The sequence below is a fragment of the Mauremys mutica genome, chromosome 19, assembly GCF_020497125.1.
Source record: "Mauremys mutica isolate MM-2020 ecotype Southern chromosome 19, ASM2049712v1, whole genome shotgun sequence".
NCBI lineage: Eukaryota > Metazoa > Chordata > Testudines > Geoemydidae > Mauremys > Mauremys mutica.
This window is the reverse complement of record NC_059090.1, coordinates 24,341,683-24,366,399: the sequence shown is the minus strand read 5'-3', so window position 1 is coordinate 24,366,399 and position 24,717 is coordinate 24,341,683. Positions and strand designations below refer to the sequence as shown.

Below are 24,717 nucleotides of genomic sequence, written 5' to 3'. Positions count from 1 at the left end.
AGCAATTACACTAGTGTGCCAAGATGGCCATAGATCACTTTTGTGCATTCCCTGAAAAGCTCTACTCTTCAGAACAGCTACAAGTATTTAGGAATGAAGTGGAAATAGAAAAATAGAATATATCAAAAGTAGTGCTACTGATATGGCTACTGAAAGGCCGTAATCAGCCAGAAACCCCTTTAAAAGGTGCCCATATTTCAGGGTGGTGCAAGTTCAGGGCAGAGTTTCAGCCTTAACTTGGAATTACCTTGCTTTGGTCAAACTGTCTCAGGGATGTTACTGATGCTGAGATTATCCTTCTTGTTGTTTAACCCTGGGTTGGGGGTGTTTTGCAGGATGGTGATGGTGTTTTGGTCTCTGAATTGGCTAGTAAGGCCAGATTCTGCCTGCATTTCCTATGTGTAACTAACTCCCATAGAGGCAGATGACAGCTGTGTGTATGGAGGGTTACACAAGTAGCTTTCAAATTGTGGCTCATGCACCATTCAAGGACCACACAGTCCTTCCTGGTGCTCCACATACTGAACATTATGAGAAACCAAGATGTGGAATTTGGTACACTGAAGGAAGATAAGGTCTCTGAGATTAGGGTTTGTCTACCCTTGAAAGTTAACGGGGATTAAGGTGGGGTGTAAATTTAAAGCACAATAGCTATTCCTGAATAACTCCATGTGTGAACACTCTGTTTAGCTTAACCCACTTTCAAAGTGACCCACAGAATGAAATGCTGGACAACAACTCAGCCTCAGAGTCCAGTTTAATGTCTCATCATCTTCCTAACCCAGAGCTCCCTGTCCCATACCAGGGGTGGCAGATCCCAACCCCAGAGAGAAACATTCCATGCTGGAAAATGTGCAGAGGACAAACATTTGCAAAAAATGAAATAAAGTAAGCGTTGTATCTGCAAAGTGGCCTCACTGCTCCCCAAGAGCAGTTCTGAATAGCAGAAAACTCCGAGTCCCAGGCATCTGTTACTGCACATGGATCACTTCCTGTATTCCAGGTCTCATGGGAATTATTAGAAAAGTTGGAAACAAGAAAGGGGAACTAAAGGAAAACATTCAAATTAGGGGGAATTGTTGTCTAGTGGTTAAAATGGGAAACTGATAGACAGCATGCTTGAGTATATTCCCAACTCGGCCTTTGGCTGGCTGGGTCACCTTGAGAACCCGTCTGTGTGGCTCAGTTCCCCAGCCATAAAAGGGAATACAAATATTTAGCTCCAGTATCTCTCAGGGGCATTGTGAGGCATAACTAATTAATGCTTGTAAAGCATTTGAAGCTCCTCAGATGAAATGGGCTGTATTTATTTAGAAGTGCAAAGTAACAATTTCTGAATTAGAAAAGGAATGTAAAAGAAACATCTACTGATTGTTTTCTAACTGTATAGACTTGTTTTCCATGGTATTTTCTATCATACTGCCATGTCTTTCAGAATTACATAGTGTTGATCTGCTTTTGCATGTATCACAGTGAACTATGGCTGCTGTGCCAGAAGATGAAGACCAAACTCCTGGACTGAAACTCCCCAAGCTTAGTGTTAAGAGTATGCCCATCAGAGAAAAAAGGAGAAGCCAGGAGAGTGCTGCGCTGCCAGATCTCAGGAAGGATGCTCAATGGAAAGAGACATTCTATGAAAAGGTACAACAAAGGGCGCTGAATCTGCAGAGGGAAAAGGTGGAAAAGATTCACATACGTAAGGCAGAGGAAGAAAAGATAAACAAGAAAGAACCTCTGGACTGGCTGTCTAAGGAATGGTTGAGTGAAGAGAAGATGACAAGGGACACCCGGGCCTATTTGCTTGACAAACTCTTACCCACATTAGTCCCAGGAGTAGAAAAATTGTTAATGGAAGTAGAAAGAAAGAAGGTGCTTGAAACAGACCAAGATCCACCCAAGTTTGATCCCATTAATTTTCTAGGAGAATATCTGATGAGGCATAACCCTCAGTTTGACACATCCGCAAAACTAGATCCCTACAAGAGAGGGATGAAGGGTGTCATGGAGGAGTTGAAAACTCAGGTGCCTGATACGGCACTTAACAGGTGAGTGAGTTTAAACTATGCTTGGTTGTAGTATCCCCTTTTCATGGTGTATCTGTATTCATTTTACAAAAAGCAGTACATTCCTTAACTGGATACCGTGACTGTAATCTGCGATGGCAAAAGTATATCCTCTAGCACCAAATGAATCCCATGGAGTTCTGTACCATGGCCAGCAGCTGTCCCCTTCTTTGAGTCTTGGAAGCAAGAGAAATCCCAGCACATGGCAGATGTAGCCAAGCAATGGCTTATGCATATTTAAAGCAGTACTGTACCCCCACTGTGTAGTGCTTGATTTGGCACTGTGCATGTGGAATGAAGACACTGTATGACCTTTCTGGACATTTTTAGCACCAGTGTTAATAATATAGGCCTGACACTCCTGAGGCCCTTTTCCCCTTATGTCCCTCCAAAGATAATGGAAATAAGATTAGCCAAGTTGTCTCTGCTGGCCATCCTGAGGATTTCTCTTGACTGGACGAAGGCCAGGGCTGTCTTGGTTCTCCTTGGGCAATCCCTCCAGGAAAATGTTTGCTATAATCCCTCTGTAGCTATGTTCATTTCAGAGCAGTTCACCTTCAGCCATTTTAGACTCTCTTTCCGTCAGCACTTCCCTTTGGATCATTATTGCCCATCCTAACTTAGCAGATGAGCTGGTTTTCTCTGCACGATTTGGTCCAGTGTTATTTAATTAATGTAATTTTTTCAACAGCATCTCACAACGTGATGGGATTATAAAGTTCAGTTGCACTGCATTAATAAATAATACATTTATCTTGATTTGTCAGTTCAGAAAAATATGCAAGTGAACATTTGTGTTTATGGGAGACACCAGAGTGGGTAGCAATAATGTCAGAACTACTCATTAACTTCCTGATCACTTTATTCCAGAGTCTGTTTTGGTAGAATAACTGGATTTGTAGAGCACTCTCATCTATTTGCATAAAACTGGTGTCAGGAATTAGGGGAAAGATGATGTTGACATAAAATGTCTCATGTCTAGACTCTAAACTAAGATAATGGAAGTTCCCAGTAATTAAATGAATAAAGGAATATGGTGAAATCTCTCTCTCTCTCTCGTATTTCTAATGCATATGCTGTTGTAGTACATAGGCACATACATAACCTATACCTGATACAATTAAAGCAGTGATAAATGATTCTTATGAATTGCACTTAACTCTATTTACCTGCCTTTAAATGTAGCTAGACTGGTGATCAGCACATGAGCGCTCTGCATTTTGGCTTGCCATTTATTAAGGGATTTATGATTTCATGCTTTACCTTTGCTTTGGGGTGGTAATTCCAGCTTAAAATTTGGGAGTCAAGTTCTTAGTTTGACAGATATGGAAGAGTCCGAGAGCTGATGCTCAGGAAATCTGTATGAGGAGTCATAGAAGTTAGCCTCTCCATGGCTGTCAGTGCCAGGGGATTTACACAGCCATGGCAGTAACAGGAAGTATCATGGGATTTGTGTTTGTATTATTTTAGGATTTCCATTTTTGTGTCTGGCAGGATCATAGGATTTGTATGGTGTTCTTAAATCTGGGGACTCCCATACCTGCACTTATGGCTTTTGCTGCCACCATGCACTGGTGCGTAATACTTGCCATGTGTCACTGGCTTTCCAAGTAGAAGAACAAATTAGGAGAGGAATGGCAAGGGGAGCTCAGAATGGCTCATGTAAGCACCCAAAGTTCAGGGGTGAAATCCTAGCCCCATTGAAATCAATGGGAGTTTTGCCATTAACTTCAGCAGGGCCAGGATTTCACCTCAATTGCTTATCCAAAATTTACCCACCCAAGCTGAACTTTCTCTGGCTTCTTCCATCCCCACCTTAACTGCGACCACGTTGGGAGGCAGGGAGTTCATGAGAGTGGGAGAAATTCCTTTTTATCTAAACCAATTCACACCTAAATTAATGTCTGGTTTTGTTCAAAGGATGCCAGTGCATCCAGCTGATTCATGCATCCATATGCAGGAGAACAGGCCCTTCCTTCCTTCTCAAACATGCTTCTTGTGCAGGGAGTCACCCTAAAGATATCTCTGCTTATCAAATGCATTACTAACAAATGTGTTCCCACCATGGTGCATCTACCCAGGACTCTTATAAGCAGATGGAAACTTCCACAGTGGGACAATCTTTGTCCTGCTCCCAGGGACATCAGAAGGAGAGTGCATTTACATGCCCTTTCAGGTAATAGCTGGAACAAGCTGCCTAGAGAAACAAAATTGCAGCACACTGCATGTATAGCACGTACCGTCCCTTGTGTTTGGCACTGCCCAAATTAATCATCAAAGCAGTTTGGCAACTCTTACATTGGAGTTAATCCTGCTTTGTGTTTGCTAATTATTCCTGAAGAGGGGCTGATAGTTTAAATGTTTCTACGTTTATTTCCTATTTTTAAATTAGAGAGAACTTTCTGGATCCATTTAATTTGGCAACTGGTACATCTCCTCTTTGCAGGATTAGTAAAGCAGTCCAGAAAAGGGAATTAGGTTTCCCAACACCCTGTTCCATTGTATCAAGGTGTCAGGGTCTGAATCACATCAGAAAGCAGCTGTCTTTCAGTTAGTCCCATAGTCTGTCTTTTTCCTAGCAGTGAGCAGGGCAGTTTCCCCGTTTATTTTGTGGATTTTTTTAAGCCAAGTGCCGTTTGAATTTAAAGGCCCTTATCAAGGAATTTTTAATATAATTTTTCCCTGTTGTCATTTATAAGTTGATATCTGCAAACTGAAATATTTTTCCTTGCCTTAATATTTATTTCTTCTTGTAGGTACATCTACCTGCCATTTGTTATAGGGTGAAGTCCTGGCCCCACCAAAGTCAATGGCAAAACTCCCGTTGACTTAAACAGGGCCAAGGTTTCCCCTATAGTGTTGCACTTGAGCAGTGAGTCTTCACACACTGGCTTCATTCTGTAGAGTTGGTAATAACCAAGGTCTGCATGGTCTTGATAAACGGGTACATACTCTAAACCACAGGGCATTACTTACACTGAGACAAGTCCACATGCTCATCTTGTGGCAGAAATCTGCTCAATGATATTAATTATCCCTATTTTCTGCACAGCCTGGTAGTCCTTCCCGAGTCCAATATACTCAAGATTGTCCCAGAACAGGTGTGAAGATGGGTTCTGTTTGCAGTGTTCTGGGTTTACAGTGGGACTCAATCCAAGCAGTCTTCCTTCTTTTCATCTCAAAGCGAAAGCAAAAACACTGTTGATAGATCAGCTCAGAAGCTGCATCCATCATCAGCTGATGTTTTTTTATGATTTTATCCATAGATGAGCTAGCCCCAGAATTTCTGGTGTTGCAAAGACTAGATGTGAGGTCAAATGCAGGAAAGATTTTAGCAGGGATTTTCATTGACACAGTGAATGCCTCAGAGAAAGATTAAAGAAAACAGAGGCACATCCTGTCCTTGTTATATTGGTAATTAGAGATGTTAGTACACTTACTGTTATGTAGGCATAAGAAGCCAGAAGCTCAGACCTTCACCTCTTTGCGGTTAACAACTTAGCCATATGTGGCCTGGTCCTGAGAGGTGCGAAGGACCCACAGTTTTCACTCAGCTCTTCAAACTATTTGGCTGTCAACTGGGCAGTGCCAGTGGACAGCAAATATTTAAAATCTAAGGGGCTATGAGAAGTGAGAAATAACTTTTTTGTGGTAGTCGGGCAAGCCCTTTTGCAAATTCCCTAATTTGGCTGCTCATTCTGAGGTTGGATTCGATCCACATATCTCACCATTTAATCAAGATTAGAAATAATCCTGAGTTAAAACACTTCCAAAGGAAATGAAGGAACAGATCAAGACAAAGACAGCTCTGTGCCATCTGGAGCTGCAGGAATCACCTCCAAGAATCCTGTTAAAAATAGGACTGTGAAGCGCTGAGGCCCAAGTAAAATCACAAGTATTGCAGAAGGTCTAAGAGGGTTAAGTTGCACAAGACTCCCTCGCATTCATTCATTCATATGCCTCTCACATACTGGGTAACTGAGTGATTGATTAAGAAGCCTCCATGATAAATGGCCATGAATTAACAGTGACCTAGTGATAAATATTACTGTAGTCAGTGTGTTATTATAACATGTTAAATAGGCCTTATTATTTATTAGTTAAAATGTAATTGCTTTATAATTGCAAGCCTTTTTCCTAAACTATCGTGAGAGGTCAGGGATAGTATCAGATTATCATCACACCTTAAGTGAAAAAACAATCTTGGAGAAAAGAGAAATCATTTGGTCAAATTACAGTCCTGGGGCCAGTCTTTGCTCTCAGTGACAAGAGACAAATAGGAGTAGCTCCACTTACTCCTGCTAGCTATAGACTGGTATAACTGAGAGCAATATCTGGCTCAGTGAACGCACAGTCCATGGGTGAAAGGAACAGTTAGGAGCTCTCAATACAGAGACAAAGACTCTTTAACAATCCATTGAAATGGGAATAAAAACTCGAGACCCTCCTCCCCATAGTTGAGCTGTAACCCTGTAGCTATAGGCATAATGAGTGCCATTAATGGCGTTGTTTTCCTGGAGACTTTACTTATATTTTACAAATTAAAAAAAAAAAAGACATCTATACATGATCAGTTTAATAAAATCCTTTTATCCTGGGTACAAAATGCAGAACTGGCAAATGCCCTTCTGATAGGTTAGAGAAGGAAACCAGCTAGAATCCAGAAGAAAGAGTGGCACTTCTGGTCCAGGCTTGCAAACTCTGTATTCAACAAAAAACAGAAGCATGGTAGGCAAATTATCCCTGTCCTAAAGCAGTGAGGATTTTATTGTGCAATAGTACTTTGGAAAATTCATTAAACATAGTTCATTGCCAGTGCACTTCTTACATTAAATGGTACATAGGCTCTGAGACAAATGCATAGTAATGCAATTTTGTTGTTAAATTAAGTGAAGCAAAATTATACCCCTCAGCTCCTGCTAAAATGTTCGGCAGGAAAATTGAAGAACATCTCCATAATTAATGATTAGCACCATCGTAGAAAGGTGCATTAATTAAGGGCAAAATCCACCCTTTGTGTAACTCTGCAAGTCACTAGAGTTGCAGCAGGGATAATTTTGTCCCTAAATGTCTGACTGTCTCGGGGCTCAGAGAGAGTTCCATGCACCTTCCACAAAAGGCTCTCTCTATAGTGATGTACTCGATACTCACGCTCTGTATTAAAATTCTTAATTACGCTGGCCTTCAGCAGAAACGTCCACTTCATGACAAACATTCTCGCCTTCCAAGAGCTGCCTCATGAAGACACGGATTGTGAGTGTTTATACAGAGTTTGACTGGTGGCTTGTTGCCCAAAAGATTAACTATTTCAATGGGGAAAAGACCTCATGTACTAGAAAGTACAGGAATTACAGTGTGCAATTACTTCCGTTTCCTGCTGTTCTTCAGAAGAGGTCAAACCAAGCTTAGCTCAGCCTATGTCAATAACTTTCTGAACCATATGCCCATGCCTTACAGGCTAGCCAGGATGAAATCTGAGGTAAAGAAAAATCGTGAGCAAAGGGAGCAGGTGGAGAAAATCAAGTCTCAGGTGACAGAGATGCGAAAGGAGGCCCTGGCAGTGCAGTTCAAAGAATGGACATTGGATGTCAGTGGAAAGCTACCACTCACACTGGTAACTAGGGCAGACATTCATAGAAACACTGCTATGTTTCCACCCAGAACGAGGAGAATGGAGGCTATTGTGGAAGTGAATTTGCTATGTTATATAGCAGGAAGGGAGAGGAAGGATGGTCCAGTGGTTAGGCACTAGCCTAGGACCCACAAGATCTGCCTTCAAGTCCCTGTTCTGCCTCAGACTTTGTGTGACCTTGGGTAAGTGACTTAGCCTCTCTGCGCCCCAGCTGCCCAATGGGATAATAGCCCTGGCTGCTGCACAAGGGGGTTGTGAGGATAAATCCATTCTTGTGTAGTGCACAGGCACTACTGTGATGGGAGCCAGATAAGTGCCGCAGATAGTTTATATCTCTGAGCCTTGAGTCTCCTGGTGGCAGCTGGTCACAACTCAAAATCTACCTCAGAAGACACTGGGTGGCTTACTCCCATCCCATCCTTTCAGGGCCCCCATTAATTCCATTGTCCCCCTCTGCCCAAAACTATTGACTCACTGTTTGAGAAGATGAGACTTAAAGCCATCATGATGGACTGACCAGTCTTGGGTGCTGGTACAGAGACCTTCCATAGATGGCAAATCATTCACCTGCTGTGAAACTCCCCCGAGGCCCACTAGCTTTATGGGCTATACAGGGCACATAACATAGATGTGGCTTGAATTTCTGTTAGTGGTGAGAGGCCGGGGCGGGGGGCTAAAGTAATGTTCGTTTAATGGGAAAATTCCTGAACTGTTGCAGCGTGCCTGCTATTGTCTAGCATAACATTCCCATTTACTTACTAGAAACACTTGAAGGGTGACCTCTTCAGATCACAGGCCTCTGGGTATGGTCTGTGATGAGTCATCCATTCTCAGCACTGGTGTTTCCTTATGTTGCCATAAAGATTTGAGGAGCCCTGGGCAAAAACAAAGCAGGAAGAAAATAAATGGCAAGACATGTCTGAGAAACCAGTTGCTATAGAGCTGCTGTATCTAAATCTGTTCATAACAATCAAATGGTGATAACCTGGGCCAGAGTGTCAATGCAAAGTAAGCTGGTGGCCTTTTTCTGTTCAGACGTGGGGAGAGAGTAAAACTAGAGCTGCTTTGAGTTTAATGAGGAGTGGAGATGAGCAAAGAGTGTTTCTCTGACTCAGGCTTTTAACTGTTGTTTTGATTTATAGGTTCAGAGTGCCCTGAGGTCATTTCTGGATGTCATTTCTACTCCTTTGGGAGCAGGGCCAGGTAAGGTCACAAGTGTTTTCTTGGTTTTATTTTCCTTGGTCTGACTTCTGGTGCAGAATGGGAGCAAAAGGAAAGTAGGCATGGAATCTGTAAGGACCGGCCACGAGCCTCGCTTGCAAGACTTCAAGTGGGGAGGGGCAGAGGGTGAACCATTGTGTTGTGTGTGTGTGTGTGTGTGTGTGTGTGTGTGTGTGTGTGTGTGTGTGTGTGTGTGTTTAAATAAACATATGTAAAAATACCACCACAGCTTGTGGGCCCCTCACCCACATGAAAGCACAAAAGTTGAGTAAATGTCCTTGGCATAGACGATCTAAAAAGGGCTGGGGAACAAGGAATCCTCTCTCCATCTGGTGGGGTCTCTTGCTGGAAATGTGCAGCCTTGCTACAGCTATTCCTATAGTCCATGGGCTATAGTAGTAGCTGCAGCCCTGTGTGCCTACAGGGATCTATTCCGTTCCGTGTCATGTTCCTGACGCCCCAAGTCCATCCCCGTCACAGGCCCCTCTTCCACATTGCTGCAGAGCTCTGCAGGGTGAAAGGGCATGCAAAGTTCCTCGCCAGGGCCTCTCTGTGTCCTGCAGCTCCCCCAAAATGAATTGGACCTGCACCAGTTCCGCTCCATGCCCATGGAAACGGGGGAGGAGTGCAGCATTTGGCCCAGTCATTTTAGACTAAGTTGATCTGGGCCTCTCTAGCTGCCAGTAACAGACTCACAGAGCCCCCGCCCCGTTCCTAAGTAATAAAACTCTGACAGCAGCAAGTAGCTTGTCCCTCTTCTCTTTCTCCAACATTAGCCAAACCTGCTCCCCATGTGTACATGAAAATCAGCTGAATATCCCCCAGCCCTCTCTCTTTTCATACTAGGGCCATACTTGGCATGTTTGGGGGGGGGGTTTAAAAATGAAAGCGTGGCAGAGCTGTTACCTTCTAGGGCAAATCCTGAAATGTGCTTGAGAATTGCGCGACAAGGCTCATCTTCTCTGGGCATTTCCTCTAGCCAGTGAAAGGAAGGACAGTGACATACAATGAGACAAGGCCCACATACCAGAGCACTAAGCACTGAACCGATCTGCATAATTCTCGTCCTCTTTATGGCTTACGCTTGAGATAATTAAATAATGATAATTGAATAGATAGGGCTAGAAATGTTGAAGTGGCAGTGTAAGGACTGTTGTCAGAGCTTTAAAATAAATAGAGGCATTATGATCATCAGTAACAACAAATTGGTCTTTGCTGGAAGATGTGAGGCTATGTAGGACACTCGAAAGCCCACTGCAGTCCTCTGCTGGAAATAGCCTTTCTCCACAGCTTGGCTTTCCCCCACCCCTTGTTAGGATAGTAATCATTGCCCTGAGTATTCAGCTTACATTGGCAGCACGCCGTCTGAATGGCAAACCCAGTCCTCAGGTGCTATTGTGGCACTGTTGGGGATACTGGTACTCTAAGGAAGAAGGAAGTTCCTGGCCAGATGGTTACTCTATAGGCATTCTAGGCACTATTGGCAGTATTTTACTCACAGCCTTGCTCTGTTTCTCAATGTATTTAATTTATCAGAGTCCAATACACTAAGTGAGCATTATGCCATGTTTGATAGGGTTCATAAAGATAACATATAACTTCTGGATGTCTTAAGGAAGCAAGAAATATATAGGTTCCACTGAGAGTGTTCTCATTATCCTTGATGTTTCACTCACCAAATTGTAGAAGTAAGAATAATAATCCCAATAGAGAGAACATTTCTTCTTTCAAGATTTCCCACGCAAATCCTTGGCATCTCTTCTCAGCTCCACTACTGTGGCCCAGAAACTAGCCAAAAGGTGGCTGAAAAGGTTGTAAAGCCAACAGGAATATCTCCATATGGCCGCTAGAGTAAAAGTCTTGTTTTCAGAATACAGAAGCTCCAGGCCTTGCTGGTAATTCCAAAGTCATGCCACAGCTGCAAGGAACCTGACCATTGGTTCCCAACATGTAAAGGAACAACACCCATTCATTACAGCACAAGCCAGGCATAAGCAGATGTAACTCCCATTGAAGTCATTGTGATTTACACCTATTTATGTCATAGAATCATAGAATTCAAGATCAGAAGGGACCATTATGATCATCTAGTCTGACCTCCTGCAAGATGCAGGCCACATAAGCCGATCCACCCACTCCTGAACTAATTCTCTCCCTTGACTCTGCTGTTGAATGCTCCAAATCATGATTTAAAGACTTCAAGTAGCAGATAATCCACCAGCAAGCGACCCCTGCCCCATGCTTCGGAGGAAGGCGAAAAACCTCCAGGGCCACTGCCAATCTACCCTGGAGGAAAATTCCTTCCCGACCCCAAATATGGCGATCAGCTGAACCCCGAGCATGTGGGCAAGACTCTCCAGCCAGACCCTCTGGAAAAGGCTAACAATATCCCAACATTAACCCTTTGTACTAATTACCAGTGTGGCACGTTATTGACCTATTGACTAAACCCGTTATCCTATCATGTCATGTTTGAATCTGGCCATAAATCCTCGTCTGCACCAGCCCGTATTGCTTTCCTTTCAGAAGGAAACTGAAGTTTCTCAGCAATGGAAAGGGGTATAAGAATCAGACCCAGCCTGTATTTCTATAGCCAGGCAGTACAGTACTGATTTGGAAGCAGAGCTGAACATGCAAGGTGTATACAGGGGCTTCAATTCCCTGTCATTCCCAGCCACAGGCCAGAGTAGCCCTAGGTAGAAATACAATTCTGCAAAAATACATCTGCCTATTTTCTGTCTAATCTTCTCTCCTTCTCCATTAGAGATCTACGACAGGAAGCTGGAAACCATAGATACACTGGGGAAAAAAGTGAACGAGGAAGAGTTTAGGGAGGTGAGAAGCTAAATAACTGCACCTGAGTCAGAATTCTATTCCTGTTGTTGATGCCTTTTAGGAGTGTTTCCTCCCCTGGTGGGTGCTGACAATAGAAGAGGAGAGGCCTCCCCCTTCTCCCTAGCCCCAGGCTGTGACTCTGGGAATGTTGGGTCACTCCATGTTCCCAGGTCACCATTATTATCTGCTCACATCCACATACCCATCCTTATTTTGTAGATCCCCCCATCACTCCAGTAGGGTGGAATGTTTAGCTTCCTCCAGAGTCACTGACTGTGCACCTCTATGGATTAATTATCAGGGATATTTTAAAAGCCATGTTGTTAAAACATCTCCCTGGTGCCCTCCTTAGCATACGTGAAGACACCACCTCTGCCATGCTGCAAGGAGCTGTGTTTCAAATCACTCATGAATTCAGATTTTTCATCAACAGCACACAGGAGACGGTCTCCCAATGTAACTAGCATTCTAATGTAATGTGGGGGGGAGGGATAGCTCAGTGGTTTGAGCATTGGCCTGCTAAACCCAGGATTGTGAGCTCAATCCTTGAGGAGGCCACTTAGGGATCTGGGGCAAAAATTGGTCCTGCTAGTGAAGGCAGGGGGCTGGACTCAATGACCTTTCAAGGTCCCTTCCAGTTCTAGGAGATTGGTATATCTCCAATTATTACTTTAGTATGGTTCCCATAGTGCTATTATTCCTTTGGGAATTCTGTTAACCAAAGTACAATACAACAGAAGGCTAATCAGGGATGAACAGCATTACTATTTTTGCCCATAGAGTATATTTTGCCACCATGTGGCTTTGGTTTAAAATCCACACCAGGGAGCGTACAGAACATAAGGGAAGTGTTCGGTAGCTTTTGCAGGGAACTTACACAAAAAGCTCCTGTTGCAGAGGAGCTTCCGGCATGCTGTCCATCGGACACAAGGATTCAGTGAGGATGACTGCGGTGCTAGGCTGCTCCCATTCATCTGTGGGGAACTAGGGTAGTAGTTCATTTATCACAGCAAACAAATAATCTCAAAAGATCAAATGTATCAGCCTGCCTCCTCCTCCTCTCACCCGCAACCCCTCTGTGCCTTGGGTTTTTTCTAACCCAGCACGTTGTGGTTTAATTCAAGGAAGTGTCCCTGACTGTTTGCTATTTTGTGAAGGTGATGGAGCGTGTATGGGTGGTATGAGTGAGTGTGTGGGCCTGAACATGTGCGTGCATGTGTATGTCAGCAAGCATGTGTGTCAGCTGCATGATGGTGAGTGTGTCTTTGAACTATTACAGTGACAAAGCTGTAACAAATGAAAGAAACAACCATATAACTACAGCTATCCCTCTTGCTCCATCTTCCAGCATGTCAGTTTTTTGTGACCACTACCTGCTCTGGTAACAGTCATAAAAATGACCAGTTTTCCAGTCCCAGTAAGTCTTTGTAAACTTGTTCTATTCCTACAACTCCCAAAGGAAGGTGGAAGACAAAAGAAGATTTAAGTAATCTTAAGAAAATGCTACTAAGACTTTAAAAATCAGGATATAAATGTATGGTTATGATTTGAGTTCTTATTTACCCAATACCCTTGTGTATCAGAATTAAATGTGTCTTCAGTGAACCAAAAGTCTCTCGGGACATTGGTTGATTGTATGCCTGGGTCACTGCCCCATGGCATAAATGTAAAGCAAGGTGTGTGAAGAGGATTACCGTAGACTCCAGTGCATCCACATTAACTCTGCTACTAATGGTGGTGTTAATCTGCCTGAGCCGTTCCTATAAATCATTGTGAATAGAATATATAGGAAGTGCTGTAATCTAGTGGTTAGAGAATAGAAGACAAAAGTGGATTGTGTTGTGGCCTTGGTCACGTCATTTAAGACCATACTTTCTAAAATGTCAATTTGTCTTAAATTTGACACCCAAAATTGTGGGTCAGTTTTGAAAATGTACCTTAGACCTGTGTCTCATATTACCTATTGGTAAAGTGAGGATAAGTATGACTTTCTTGTGAGGCTTAAGAAATTGTTTGTAAAGGGCTTCATTTTGCTCAGATGAGAGGGGCTACATAAACCCCGAGCATGATTATTATAAATGCAGAACAAGTGCCCCAATAGAATCACAAAATATCAGCCCAGATGGTCGATTCTTCGTTTAGGCCTGCTTTGGGACAGCGCTTTATGGGCAAAATAACTTGGTGACCTGCCATTATATGTGCTCTTTCTTAGCCTAGCTGTCCCCATCCCACTGTGCTCAGATTTCTAGGATCTACCAAAATAGAAAATAATTCACTCTAGGGAACAAATTACAAGTAAATAAAGGAAAAAAAAAACACCAAAAAGTATAGTTAAGAAACATCACATATGTGACTTTAACTCACCAAAGTCAAGGAATGTAGTTAAGGATTTCATTCTATCACGTTTCCCTTCGTTAACTTAAAAACAACCAAATAATTTAAAGCTAAATTTACTGGAAAAACTCTCTGGGCTGAGACTTTACCAATCAAGTTCCACCTACCACCTACAGTAGAGCTAGATTTTATGGTTGGGCTATAAACTGTGAAAAGGAACATTTAGACTAGAAATGATGACAGCCCTTAACTTAGCAGTGCTAGTGGGTGCAGTTACAATAATTAAGAACAGAGCATAAAGCAGCTGTGCAGAGACTAATCCCAAATGACAGTGTGTGATTTCTTTGCCTTCTGCACTCCCAGGAGAGTCACATATTTAGTATTTTGCATAGAGATGCATTTTTGTGATAATTTGTTGAGGATTTCTTTTTTCAGCATGAAATGATATATTTTAAAATTTAACCTCAACGTAACTGGATTTAATTAAGGAAACTATTCCAGATAATGGAATCTCAGAGAATCCCTTTTGTCACTAAAAAAAAGTGTGTCAATCCATAATCTCTGCAATACATGAATGAGTTCTGAATAAATTTCTATTACATTCAGTCCAGAAGAATGCTTTAAATAGCACTGTGTGTAGTATTTGTTTTAACTCACAATTGAGGCATACAGCAATAGAAATCAGAAATGTAAAGGACCTACAATGTCATCTTAGCTAGTCTGATTTCCAGCCACTGGAAGATTGTTTCTGCAGTATATTTTCCAGTCCAGATTTATATGATTAAAGTGATGTGGCTTTCACCAATTTCCTTGGGAGACTATCCCACAGTCTGAATAGACCTCGCTGTCAGGACATTTCCTCCTCCTCGCTCTCCATATTCATCTTAAGTTTATTTTTATTATTCGTTTGCATCATCCTTCTGGAAGACCGAAGAGAAAGATCTGGCCCCAGACTGATGTGGGCCTTTTCACATTTGGAAAGTATTGATTGTTAATGGAGCTGAAAATTAAATGGCTCTTTTTATGTTTTCTTTTTTGAACTCAGGGCAGCTCTGGGTTACTTAATGGCTGTTACCGAGTCAGTGGTGGGACCTCACACATTGGTGTTTCTGAGTCTGTAGAAAGGGTCGCCCTTGTTCATTGTATTATTGTGTCCTCAGGAACAGGCTGGTGGATTCTTTTATTTTAAAAGTATTTAGAGCCCAAAGACCCACCCGCCACAATGTATAAAACAGGTTAAATCCTGGGCCTATGTTATTAAATGGAGGGCCTTCATCACTTTTAGGGCCTGATCCTAAGCTTTCTGACGTCAAGAGAAAGACTCCCATTTACTTCAGTGGGCTTTGAATGAGGTCCTTAAGGCTAGATTCTGCTCTCAGATCTACATGTGGCTTCATCAGATTCCACTGAGGTTAATAGCAGCCACAGACAAACATCAATGGGCCGAATCTGACCCATTGTCTTTAGTGGTATTTACTACCAGCCTAAAGTAGAGAGAGACAGACGATGGAAGTGGAAACTTCTTTATTAATAATAAATAAACAACAATTGTGTTTATCGCTTGTATAGCACTTTACATTGTCAGAGTGCTTTACAAACACTAGGCCAGGTCTACACTACCACTTACTTTGGTATAACTTATGTTGCTCAGGGGTGTGAATAAGCCACCCCTTGAGCAACGTAAATTACCCTGACCTAAGCACTGGTGTGGATAGCTACCGCTTCTCACAGAGGTGGATTTATGATGCCGATGGGACAACTCTCTCCTGTCAGCATAGATGGTCTGCACCAGATACGCTTCAGCGGCGCAGCTGTGCCAGTGTAGCGCTTCTAATGTAGACTGGCCCTAACTCATTAATGTTTACTACTTTGAGGCCTGGTCTACACTACTGGGATAAGCTGACCTAAGTTATGCTACTCCAGCTACGTTAATAACATAGCTGTAGTTGACGTAGCTTAGGCTGACTTACTGTGATGTCTACACCACACTGCATCGACAGGAGACACTCTCCCATCAATTTATCTTACTCCTCTCATTCCGGTGGATTATCGGAGTGGACCGGAGAGCGCTCGGCCGTCGATTTAGCGGGTCTTCACTAGACCCACGACATTGACCCCTGCTGCATCGATCGCAGCAGCATTGATCCCAGGTAAGTGCAGACATGGCCTAAGGTGACACAGACTAGACAAGCACTGTCCCAATGAACCACTAACTTAAAAAGGCAGAGAAATTAAGTATTCAAATGGGCTTTGACTCATGGTGATATTTAGCGGGCACCCAAAGGAGAGGATGCTTTATCACTACCCAGCTCTGAGAGTGAGAAAGTGCATTTAGCAACCATGAGTGCCCCCTGGGAAAGTGTGTTATGAGAGGAATGACTCACAGGTCAGGAATGAAATGTGTCCTTTCACTTCATGATAGGGGAGAGAAAGAGATAGGGACTCTGTAGCGGAAAGAATCCCAGAGGCTTTCACGTTCCTATCTCCCAGCACTCTTAGATATGTAATCTCACCTTCCTCTTGTTCATGAGTCTCCCATTTGCATTAAGGAGTTGCACTTGTCGTAGGGGTGAACGCAAAGTACTTTTCTGTTGTCTCTCTTTTCTTATTTTCTCTACGGCTTCTTTTAGTGACTATTATCCCTTCCATGCCTTCACCATCACTCCTAAACAAGAAGGAAACTTTTAAAATATATTTAAAAATTTTAGGCAAATATTTTGTTCAAAGTAAATTTTATTTATGTCTATAATAACACAACTTTTGTCTTCTATATCACCTATCTCAAAATTTATAAACATTAATTAAGCCACAACATTTCCCTTTGAAATAAGCATTTTTTTCCTCATTCTAAGGTGAGGAAATTGAGGCACAGAGATTTTAAGGGCCAAATTTTCAAAAGTGAATTCTAATTATGGGTGTCTTAATTTTTAGGTACCCAGCTTTAGAGAAGTCAGTGGGAGTTAAGGATGCTTAGTACCAGACAGGACTGAGCCCTTCATAGATAGCTCAACATGACCTGAGTTCCTTTTCCCAAAATGCTCTGTGAATTGAATTCTAGGGCATGCTCCCCAATTCCCCCATCGAGATTTGGTTATGATCTCATGTCTGTGTAAATCAGGAGCATCTCCACGGAAGTCAGTGGAATTGTACTGGAGCAGTGTTGTGTAGCTGAGATCAGAATGAGATTCAGAAAGAAGATCCTGTACCTTTTCCCCTCCGCTTGTCTCACCTTAGGGTGACCAGACAGCAAGTGTTAAAAACTGGGAAAGGGGTTGAGGGGTAATAGGATCCTATATAAGAAAAAGACCCAAAAATCTGGACTGTCCCTATAAAATTGGGACATCTGGTCACCCTATCTCACCTGCCTCACTGACTCCCTATGACCTCTGAAATGAACAAACAGATGCAGACCTATCAGAGTAGGGCTATTAAAATGATAAAGCACAGGACCTCCTTTGACATTTACATAACACAGCCTCTCTTTCTAATAATGGACCAAATCCTCCCGCTAGGGGACAGTCTGACTAGTAGGGGGATTCCATCAGCCCAGGGCCCTGAGGGTTGCAATAGACCCATTGCGGATGCACCCCTACTTCACAGGGGATAGAGCCCGGGGAGGGGAGTAATTACAGGTCCACTGCTCCCTCCTCCAACCCACCTCTATAACTTCTTTCTCTGGTGAAACACAGAGCACTCTCACATTGCTGCATAGACCCTCCTCCATTGGCTCCCTGTTCTCTGCCCCTTCCTCAGTTGCTTCAATGTATTTTTAAACCACCCAGTATAGTAACAAATAATATCAGTTAATTAGCAGTAACCTACCTGTACAGCATTTTCAGCAAACATAAAATGCTGTATCACTGAGGGTGATAATAATGTTAATAAGGGTCTACTAAGATCATGAATGCGAGTCCCTAGTTCAATCCCCTAAGAAAGCGATTAGTGCGAAACACCTCCACATTTCACAAATTCTCTGCAACATTTGTAGTTTCCCCATCACTGTGGCCGACTCCAGAAACCTGCTGTAATAATTCAGACCACACTTTGAGACTCTGGTTTATTCTGACAGCCATTATTATTTATGTAGACCACATTTTTGGAACAGTATTGCTTTTGCTCATGAAACCCACATGGCTATAAATCCAGAGTGTTAAAGTGTCTCCAAGACTGGGGCTTAAGATAAATCCAGGTTTCAGTAGTATTCCCAGTGTCAGAGGACTTAGGTGACAGCAGGGTCATTTTCAAGTGGTGGTGCTTGTTTTTTTTTCAAATGGTATCCAGAATGATTCTGATCAGCTCTGAAGGCTTGGCCAGCAGTATGTTTGTGGCATTAAAGAGTTGAATCACTGCAGGTCCTGCAAAAGCCACTTGCTCAAGATGCCACCTCCGGAGTAATGTCAAGAATACCAAATGCTATAGAAAGAACATACAGAGTCAAACTCACGCTGGAGAGTCTACGTCTATGGAATTACATAAAGGATGACTCTGGCCCAATGCCTCTGAGCCAGTGAGAGCAGCTAAGTGACCTTTTGGATCAGGAATGAGACGAACTTGTTTAATAAGTATTTGTTCAGTGCCTAGCACAGTGGAGCCCCAATACTGACTGAAATGGACAGTTGTAGCATCCATGCCCCAAATCTGGCATTACTCTTGTGGATAGTGTACTTAAACTGCAGATACTGTGTTAAACTGGTTTTGATTTCAAGTAGGTATCCCAGCCTCTGTCCCCCATATGCAGAACAATTAAAAAAGTATATACAAAAAGGGAATATTGGAAAAAAAATTAAACATTTCTACCTCTTCTTTTCTTCCACAGTATGTCCATTCTCACATCAAAACCTTTACAAGTGACCTGTTCCAGGAATTTCTGAAGCACCTCTGCCAGTGTGCTGATGACTTCCGAGATATAATAAGACATGACATCTGGCGGCAGATGTTTACTGACCTCTTCCTGGACTGTGACCACGGAAAGGTAGGAAAAGAAACCCTCACCACATATTTGACAGTGGCATGTTTCTGATCCGGTATCTCTCATTCATGTAATTGCTTTTTTTTCATTCCTAGTCAGTGGCTCCAAGCTCTTGGTATTAATTCACTTATTTTGGAAGAGAGCAGTTGTTGCAAAGCGAAATGGGTTGATACTTTTTATATAGGGCATGTCTACCCTGCAATGAAAGACCTGCAGCACTGAGTCTCAGAGCCTGGATCCGTTGACTCAGGCTTGCAGGATTTGGGCTCCGGGACTAAAAATTGTGGAGTTGATGCTCGGTCTGAAACCTAGGCACTGAGACCCACCCCTTTCACAAGTCAATTGGCCTGGGGTCTGAGGCAGCAGGTTTTTTATTGATGTGCAAACATACCCATAGACATAACAACAGTCAAAATCATGTCTCCATAATCTTGCATTTACCCCTCTTACCTGTGTTGTGTATTCCATTCATCACCCCTCTGCTGATGTTCATTGCAAGCCTACCCAGAATGAATTAACTGCTCTATAATATAATTCTAATTAGGCCATTATCTCTAAAAGAATAGCATTACAGAGCACATTTTAGCAGCAACAATTTTAGAGAATTAGAGAGAGAAGGTGGGTGAGGTAATATCTTTTATTGGACCAACTTCTGTTGAAAGATATTACCTCCCCCACCATGTCTCTCGAATATCCTGGGACTGACATGGCTACAACTACACTGTTTTAGAGAATGTGAGGCAAGCCTTTATCTCAGTTCAAGGGTCAGAAAAGTGATGTGTCTCCATCTCAACCAGAAGATATTTAAATTCCTAATCCCCATCAGGAAGATCAAAAAGGTATTTTCTTAGACAGAGGAGAACACAGACAGTCTTATTTCTCTGCATTTTCAAGGAGTCCCCTCTCCTCTCATTCTTTGCTGGGTGAGTGTGGCGGAATACTGCACATACGAGCACAGAGAGGTGAGAGAAGGGATGATATCACACATTTTACATTGTAGTTTAGTAATCCCCATCTCTCTGCCTCTGATAACAATGACATCTCAGAAAAGGATCATTAATGCTAGAATCAAATGAGAAGAGAGGACAGCTACCCGCATGAACACCAGTCTTTGGGTGGAGAAAAATAATCACAGTAAAAACATGGCTGCTCTTGAAATCAGCTTAGGTAGACTTGCTCACCACATTTAGTTTAAAACCTGTAGTTATTTCACTTCTCTTGGATCTGACATGGTTGCCCTCCCAGGGCTATAGTCAGTCTGTGCTATACGGTACCCATGGTGGAGATCAGAGGGGTAAGTAATCCATGAGACCTCTGACTTTCTGAGTGTGATCAATCACCTGTGCTAGTCATTTTGTGAAGCACAGCAAGCTAGTTCTTTCCATTTCTTAATTTGCATTTGTTTGGTGGCAGGTAATTATTCCCATTTTGCAGGGGTGAGTGGTGTTCTCTGTCTCAGTTATTTACAATTAGGGCCATAAAGGGATACAAAACGGAGAGAAGTATTTAAGCTATAGTCTGATTACAAGGAATCCACACAATCATTATTATGATTTTAAAAATGTACATCCGTGAGGATGTCAGCTCAGCAAGAACCCCCTGGAATAGCTAGGCTAGCTACATAATCGCATCCCAGAATAATGTCAGAATAGAACTAAAACTCTACTCAAATCCCCATCAAGGAAAAGACACTTTGGATGTAAAGCTCATGGCCTCACTGTGCCTAGGTGTGTTTAGCACAGTTCAATTTGACATTGGAACTGTATCTGCATGAATTTGCCGAGCATTTTCTGCCCAGGATCTTCAAAAGTAACTGATTAGAGTAACAGATTACTTTTCAAAATACTGCACACCTGACAAGTTATCTGATTCCTCTTCAGACAGAAAAAGAACACAGATTTCCTTACCCTTAATCATCCTGGTAATGGTGTCCTGGGCAGCATCAAGGATATTTTGGTTGTCACATTATACACATCTCCTACACACAGTGCAGAATAATCAAAATGTAACTGCTGATCTTTCACTGATCAGAGATGCTGGCGTGTACAGCTTGGGGATTTGGCAATGGGTTATAGAGCCTTTGCTGGAAGTAACTCAGGGTTGTCACCATGTGGTGGCTGGGTGAAATGAATTAGGGTGTCTCAGTCCAGTTCCCACAAGAAAACACCACTGTGGTTGGCACTAATTGGTCCCTTTGTTGCCAATCCCAGCAGACAGGCCAAGGGCTGAATGAGCCAGGAAGCCTGAATGAATTCTTCTCCCTGCTAGGAGTAGTCCCACTATGCCAGGTAAAAGCATATTTTGTGAGGCAGTATGAGGACAGCTGCCCTGGTGCTATTTATGGTGTACTGAACCTTCTCTGCAGATCAGTGAAGGACTCAGTGTTCCAGGATAGCAGGCTGGAATCTGTCATCACCCCAAATTCATACACCAGACTGATAAAACATGTTTTTCACGGAGAATACTATTGCAAGGAAATTGAAGAGCCCGTTATAATGCTATTATAACTGGTTGTGAGAAGCATTGACATGATTTTCCTAGTATAACCCTTCCCCCATCCTTTCTCCCAACCTTATACTATTGTAAACCTGCAAATGGAATTGTAAGGGATCCTTGTCCCATGATAACCGTGAGCCTGATGGTGGTCTGATAAAGCCATATGAATCCAGGAGTTTACATCACATTTAAAGCAAGATGGAAATCCATCCCCAGTCCATGTCCAGTCATTTCTTTCCACACTTAAATATTTTGTGCCTCTACAGTTTTTCATAGCATCAAAAGGCATTTATTCTCAGCCAGACCAAACTGTTGGCAACATCTTTGTATTTGTCCCCATAATTTAGTTTACTTGGCAAAAAGCATCTGTAACCACGAACTTCATCTTCATTTTCTCTAAAAGAAAGTACTTCATTAATTGTAATTACTTTTTGGAGAAAATGAAAGTTTGCATTGGTGCTGACAACTGTCAGAGAAACTTTCAAGTGATTGTGATGGGCAACAGGTGAAAGAATTTAAAGTGAAAAGAAGGGGGTGTAATGGGAATACGCAGTTGAATATCCAAGCATTCCACCAGTGATGGGGTAATATCTTCAGAAATAGGCGCTGACAGTTTTGCGTTTGGGTTGATGTTAAGGAGATGCAGAATTAGATCTGGGATATTAAATATAAAAGCAAACTACATAAAAAGCATGATATTTTCTTGGGAAACAAGGTGACTGTACTCGACTGTCAAGAGGAGGAAGGGACTTGAAAATAAACTGTTAATATGATAAATTTAAGAGATAGGATGCAGCTGAAATATAGCTGGATGTCCCAGCGCTTCTGACTGGCAGGAACTGAGTTACAAGAGGCTGAGAAATAAAACAACAGGTTCTGTCTGCTCTTTATAGCTATTAAAGCACCTTTGTCACCCTTGCTGATAGGTGGGGTTTGCTGAGGTCTGCTTGGCCACAGTTCTACCTCTCCCTCCCCACTGTTGCACAGTGCGGTGCCCTCCACCCTAGAGGTGGCTGAATTTCAGTGCTGCTGTATGCTTAGAGTTTGTGAAGTACTTTGAATCCATCAGGATGAAAGGTGTTAAAGTAATAAAGAATATAATTTACTTGGTTCCTAAATTTTCAGCATTACCTCCTCCTCCTGGGAGCCTTTTTCTTCTGCATCTCCAATTATCCAACTCTTTTTGATTTTCAGACCCTTTGGGGAGCTACTGACTGTAGTCCAGTATGGACAGCTCCTGCTCATTTCTGAGTCCTCTCATTCCCTCTCATAGACTCATAGACTTTAAGGTCAGAAGGAACCATTATGATCATCTAGTCTGACCTCCTGCACAATACAGGCCACAGAATCTCACCACTTTTGCTTTTAGATTACAAACACCGAGGCTACCCATCACCCATCTTGGGCTCACTTCCAGAATACAATAGCAAACGTTGTTTATTTCTTCAGTTTAAAGGCATGAAAAGATTGACACAGAATTAACATCTTAGTGAATTTTACACTTGGCAATTTTTACTCTGGGAGCAAAACCTTGGAAGGAAATCTATAATTCAAATGTGAAACTGGTTGCCACAAATAGTAGATTTAAGTAATTTATGATCTGAACAAACACTATATTACACTAATGGGAAGGAGATTATGAAGGTGAGAACCGTTAAATAATGACAACATTAACTCATTATTAAAATGGAAGAGCTCCAATTCCTTGGGGTTGCTTTACTTTTTTTAAATCACAATTTCCTAATTGGAAATTACCAATTGCCTCATCTTTTTCCTGCCTTTGCTATCCCCTTCCCCTGTCTCTGAGCAGTAAGGATGTTAACGCCACCCTGCATGTCACAGAGCACTGAGGTCTGCTTCTCCCTGGCTCTCAGAGGTCCATCATTACTTCCAGGATGTGTCTCTGCAAGGCCAGAGTGAGAGTCCCAACCTGTTCAAGACAAGCAGCAGTTCTTAAGCGTAGGAGCAGCTTTTCTAAAAAACAAGCTTAAAAAATATGCACACATACACAGAACCACAGTGGGTGATATGAATGCTAGTCACTGTGCCAGAAATCCACCAGGAAACTGCTCTTCTGCTTGCTAGAGCATCAGAACTGCTTATATCTATCATGACATTATCAAGAACATGTGCGCCTTCGAAAAGGAATGTAGGGGCTTGCCACAGCAGCTCACACCCTTGTGTAGCTCTTTGCTCTGGTAGTGCCAATACCTGATGGCTTAAAGGAGGTGACGGAGGGGGCAAAACCGAACCACTCATAATGTATGTAGCCACTACTGTTGCACAATGCTGTATCTAGAGGAGAAAATTCCTCTGTGCCCCCCCTCCAGGCAATCATGACCTTGAAGCATAAGATGGAATTACTTTCATCTTCACATGTAGAACTTGTGCTATTATCAGTCATAAAATTAGCCAGCCCTGTTTTGTGGGGAATATGAATATCTGATAGCATGTGCATATAAGAAAACATACACCCTGTATGTCCCACTTAAGCCCTGTAGATGAAATCCTGGCTCCAGCAAAATCAAATTGACTTTGGTGGAACCAGGATTTCACCTTGAGGGTACAAGTGGGATTTATGACACATAAGCCTGGGTCCTCAAAGATAGATAGTCAACTGACTTCCATTGAAATCAGTGAGAGTTAGGTGCCTAAATACTTCTGAGGATCTGGACCACTGCCAAGGACTACATTTCACATAGAGGTAGCACTCAGCTTTCACAGATCACACCAGATGCGTCTGTGGTAAGTTTTGATGCGAAAAACGAGAACTAAAGAAACTATCTTTAACCATTGACTGTCACTGTTATGTCTAGGGTGGCCTCTTGGACAAGCAGAGGACACTGGCCTTACTGGAAGACTTCTATGACAGCAGCTCAGTGATTGCTAGGAGGAGATTCTGTAATCCAAGACAATGTAAGTACAATGGGTAGTTGGAACATATTTAAAAATTCATATTTAAAAATTCATAACAAGAAAAATTCTTCTAGAAGTAAAGAATCTGCCCAATTTGCAAAAGCCCCATCTCCAAAGCTAAGCTTTGGGTTTCTGAGTGTGTATGCACTGGTAGTACAGTACTTTCAGGGAATTCTATGTTCACTAGGAAGTACTTTTCCCCATTTTCTCACTCTTTTACATTCTACTTCACCTCCAGTTAGCAATCATAA

At 42.4% G+C, this 24,717-nt stretch overlaps 1 protein-coding gene and 1 long non-coding RNA gene across 9 annotated transcripts in view; one reads left to right on the top strand and one right to left on the bottom strand.

The window, feature by feature from the left end:
• Window positions 1–24,717, top strand: part of EFCAB5 (EF-hand calcium binding domain 5) — a 64,279-nt gene that overhangs the window by 12,995 nt on the left and 26,567 nt on the right. For 3 of the 4 annotated variants that reach the window (XM_044993546.1, XM_044993542.1, XM_044993544.1), the window contains exons 3-8: window positions 1,474–2,045; window positions 7,521–7,677; window positions 8,838–8,898; window positions 11,681–11,751; window positions 18,902–19,057; window positions 24,367–24,466. In XM_044993546.1, the coding sequence (XP_044849481.1) occupies window positions 1,480–2,045; window positions 7,521–7,677; window positions 8,838–8,898; window positions 11,681–11,751; window positions 18,902–19,057; window positions 24,367–24,466 (1,111 nt within the window). In that variant the 5' untranslated portion in view covers window positions 1,474–1,479. Of the gene's footprint in view, window positions 1–1,435; window positions 2,046–7,520; window positions 7,678–8,837; window positions 8,899–11,680; window positions 11,752–18,901; window positions 19,058–24,366; window positions 24,467–24,717 lie in introns of all 4 variants that reach the window. The other variant, XM_044993545.1, reaches the window with a different exon arrangement.
• The window catches only part of LOC123352950, a 45,679-nt gene continuing 27,586 nt past the window's right edge, over window positions 6,625–24,717 (bottom strand). Inside the window, exons 2-6 of one of the 5 annotated variants that reach the window (XR_006574332.1) lie at window positions 16,599–16,750; window positions 12,629–12,735; window positions 9,823–9,891; window positions 8,455–8,570; window positions 6,625–6,764 (exon numbers count right to left, since the gene is read on the bottom strand). This is a non-coding gene — a long non-coding RNA (uncharacterized LOC123352950). The remainder of the gene's footprint in view (window positions 6,765–8,454; window positions 8,571–9,822; window positions 9,892–12,628; window positions 12,736–16,598; window positions 16,751–24,717) is intronic. The other 4 variants (XR_006574333.1, XR_006574336.1, XR_006574334.1 and 1 more) reach the window with 4 other exon arrangements.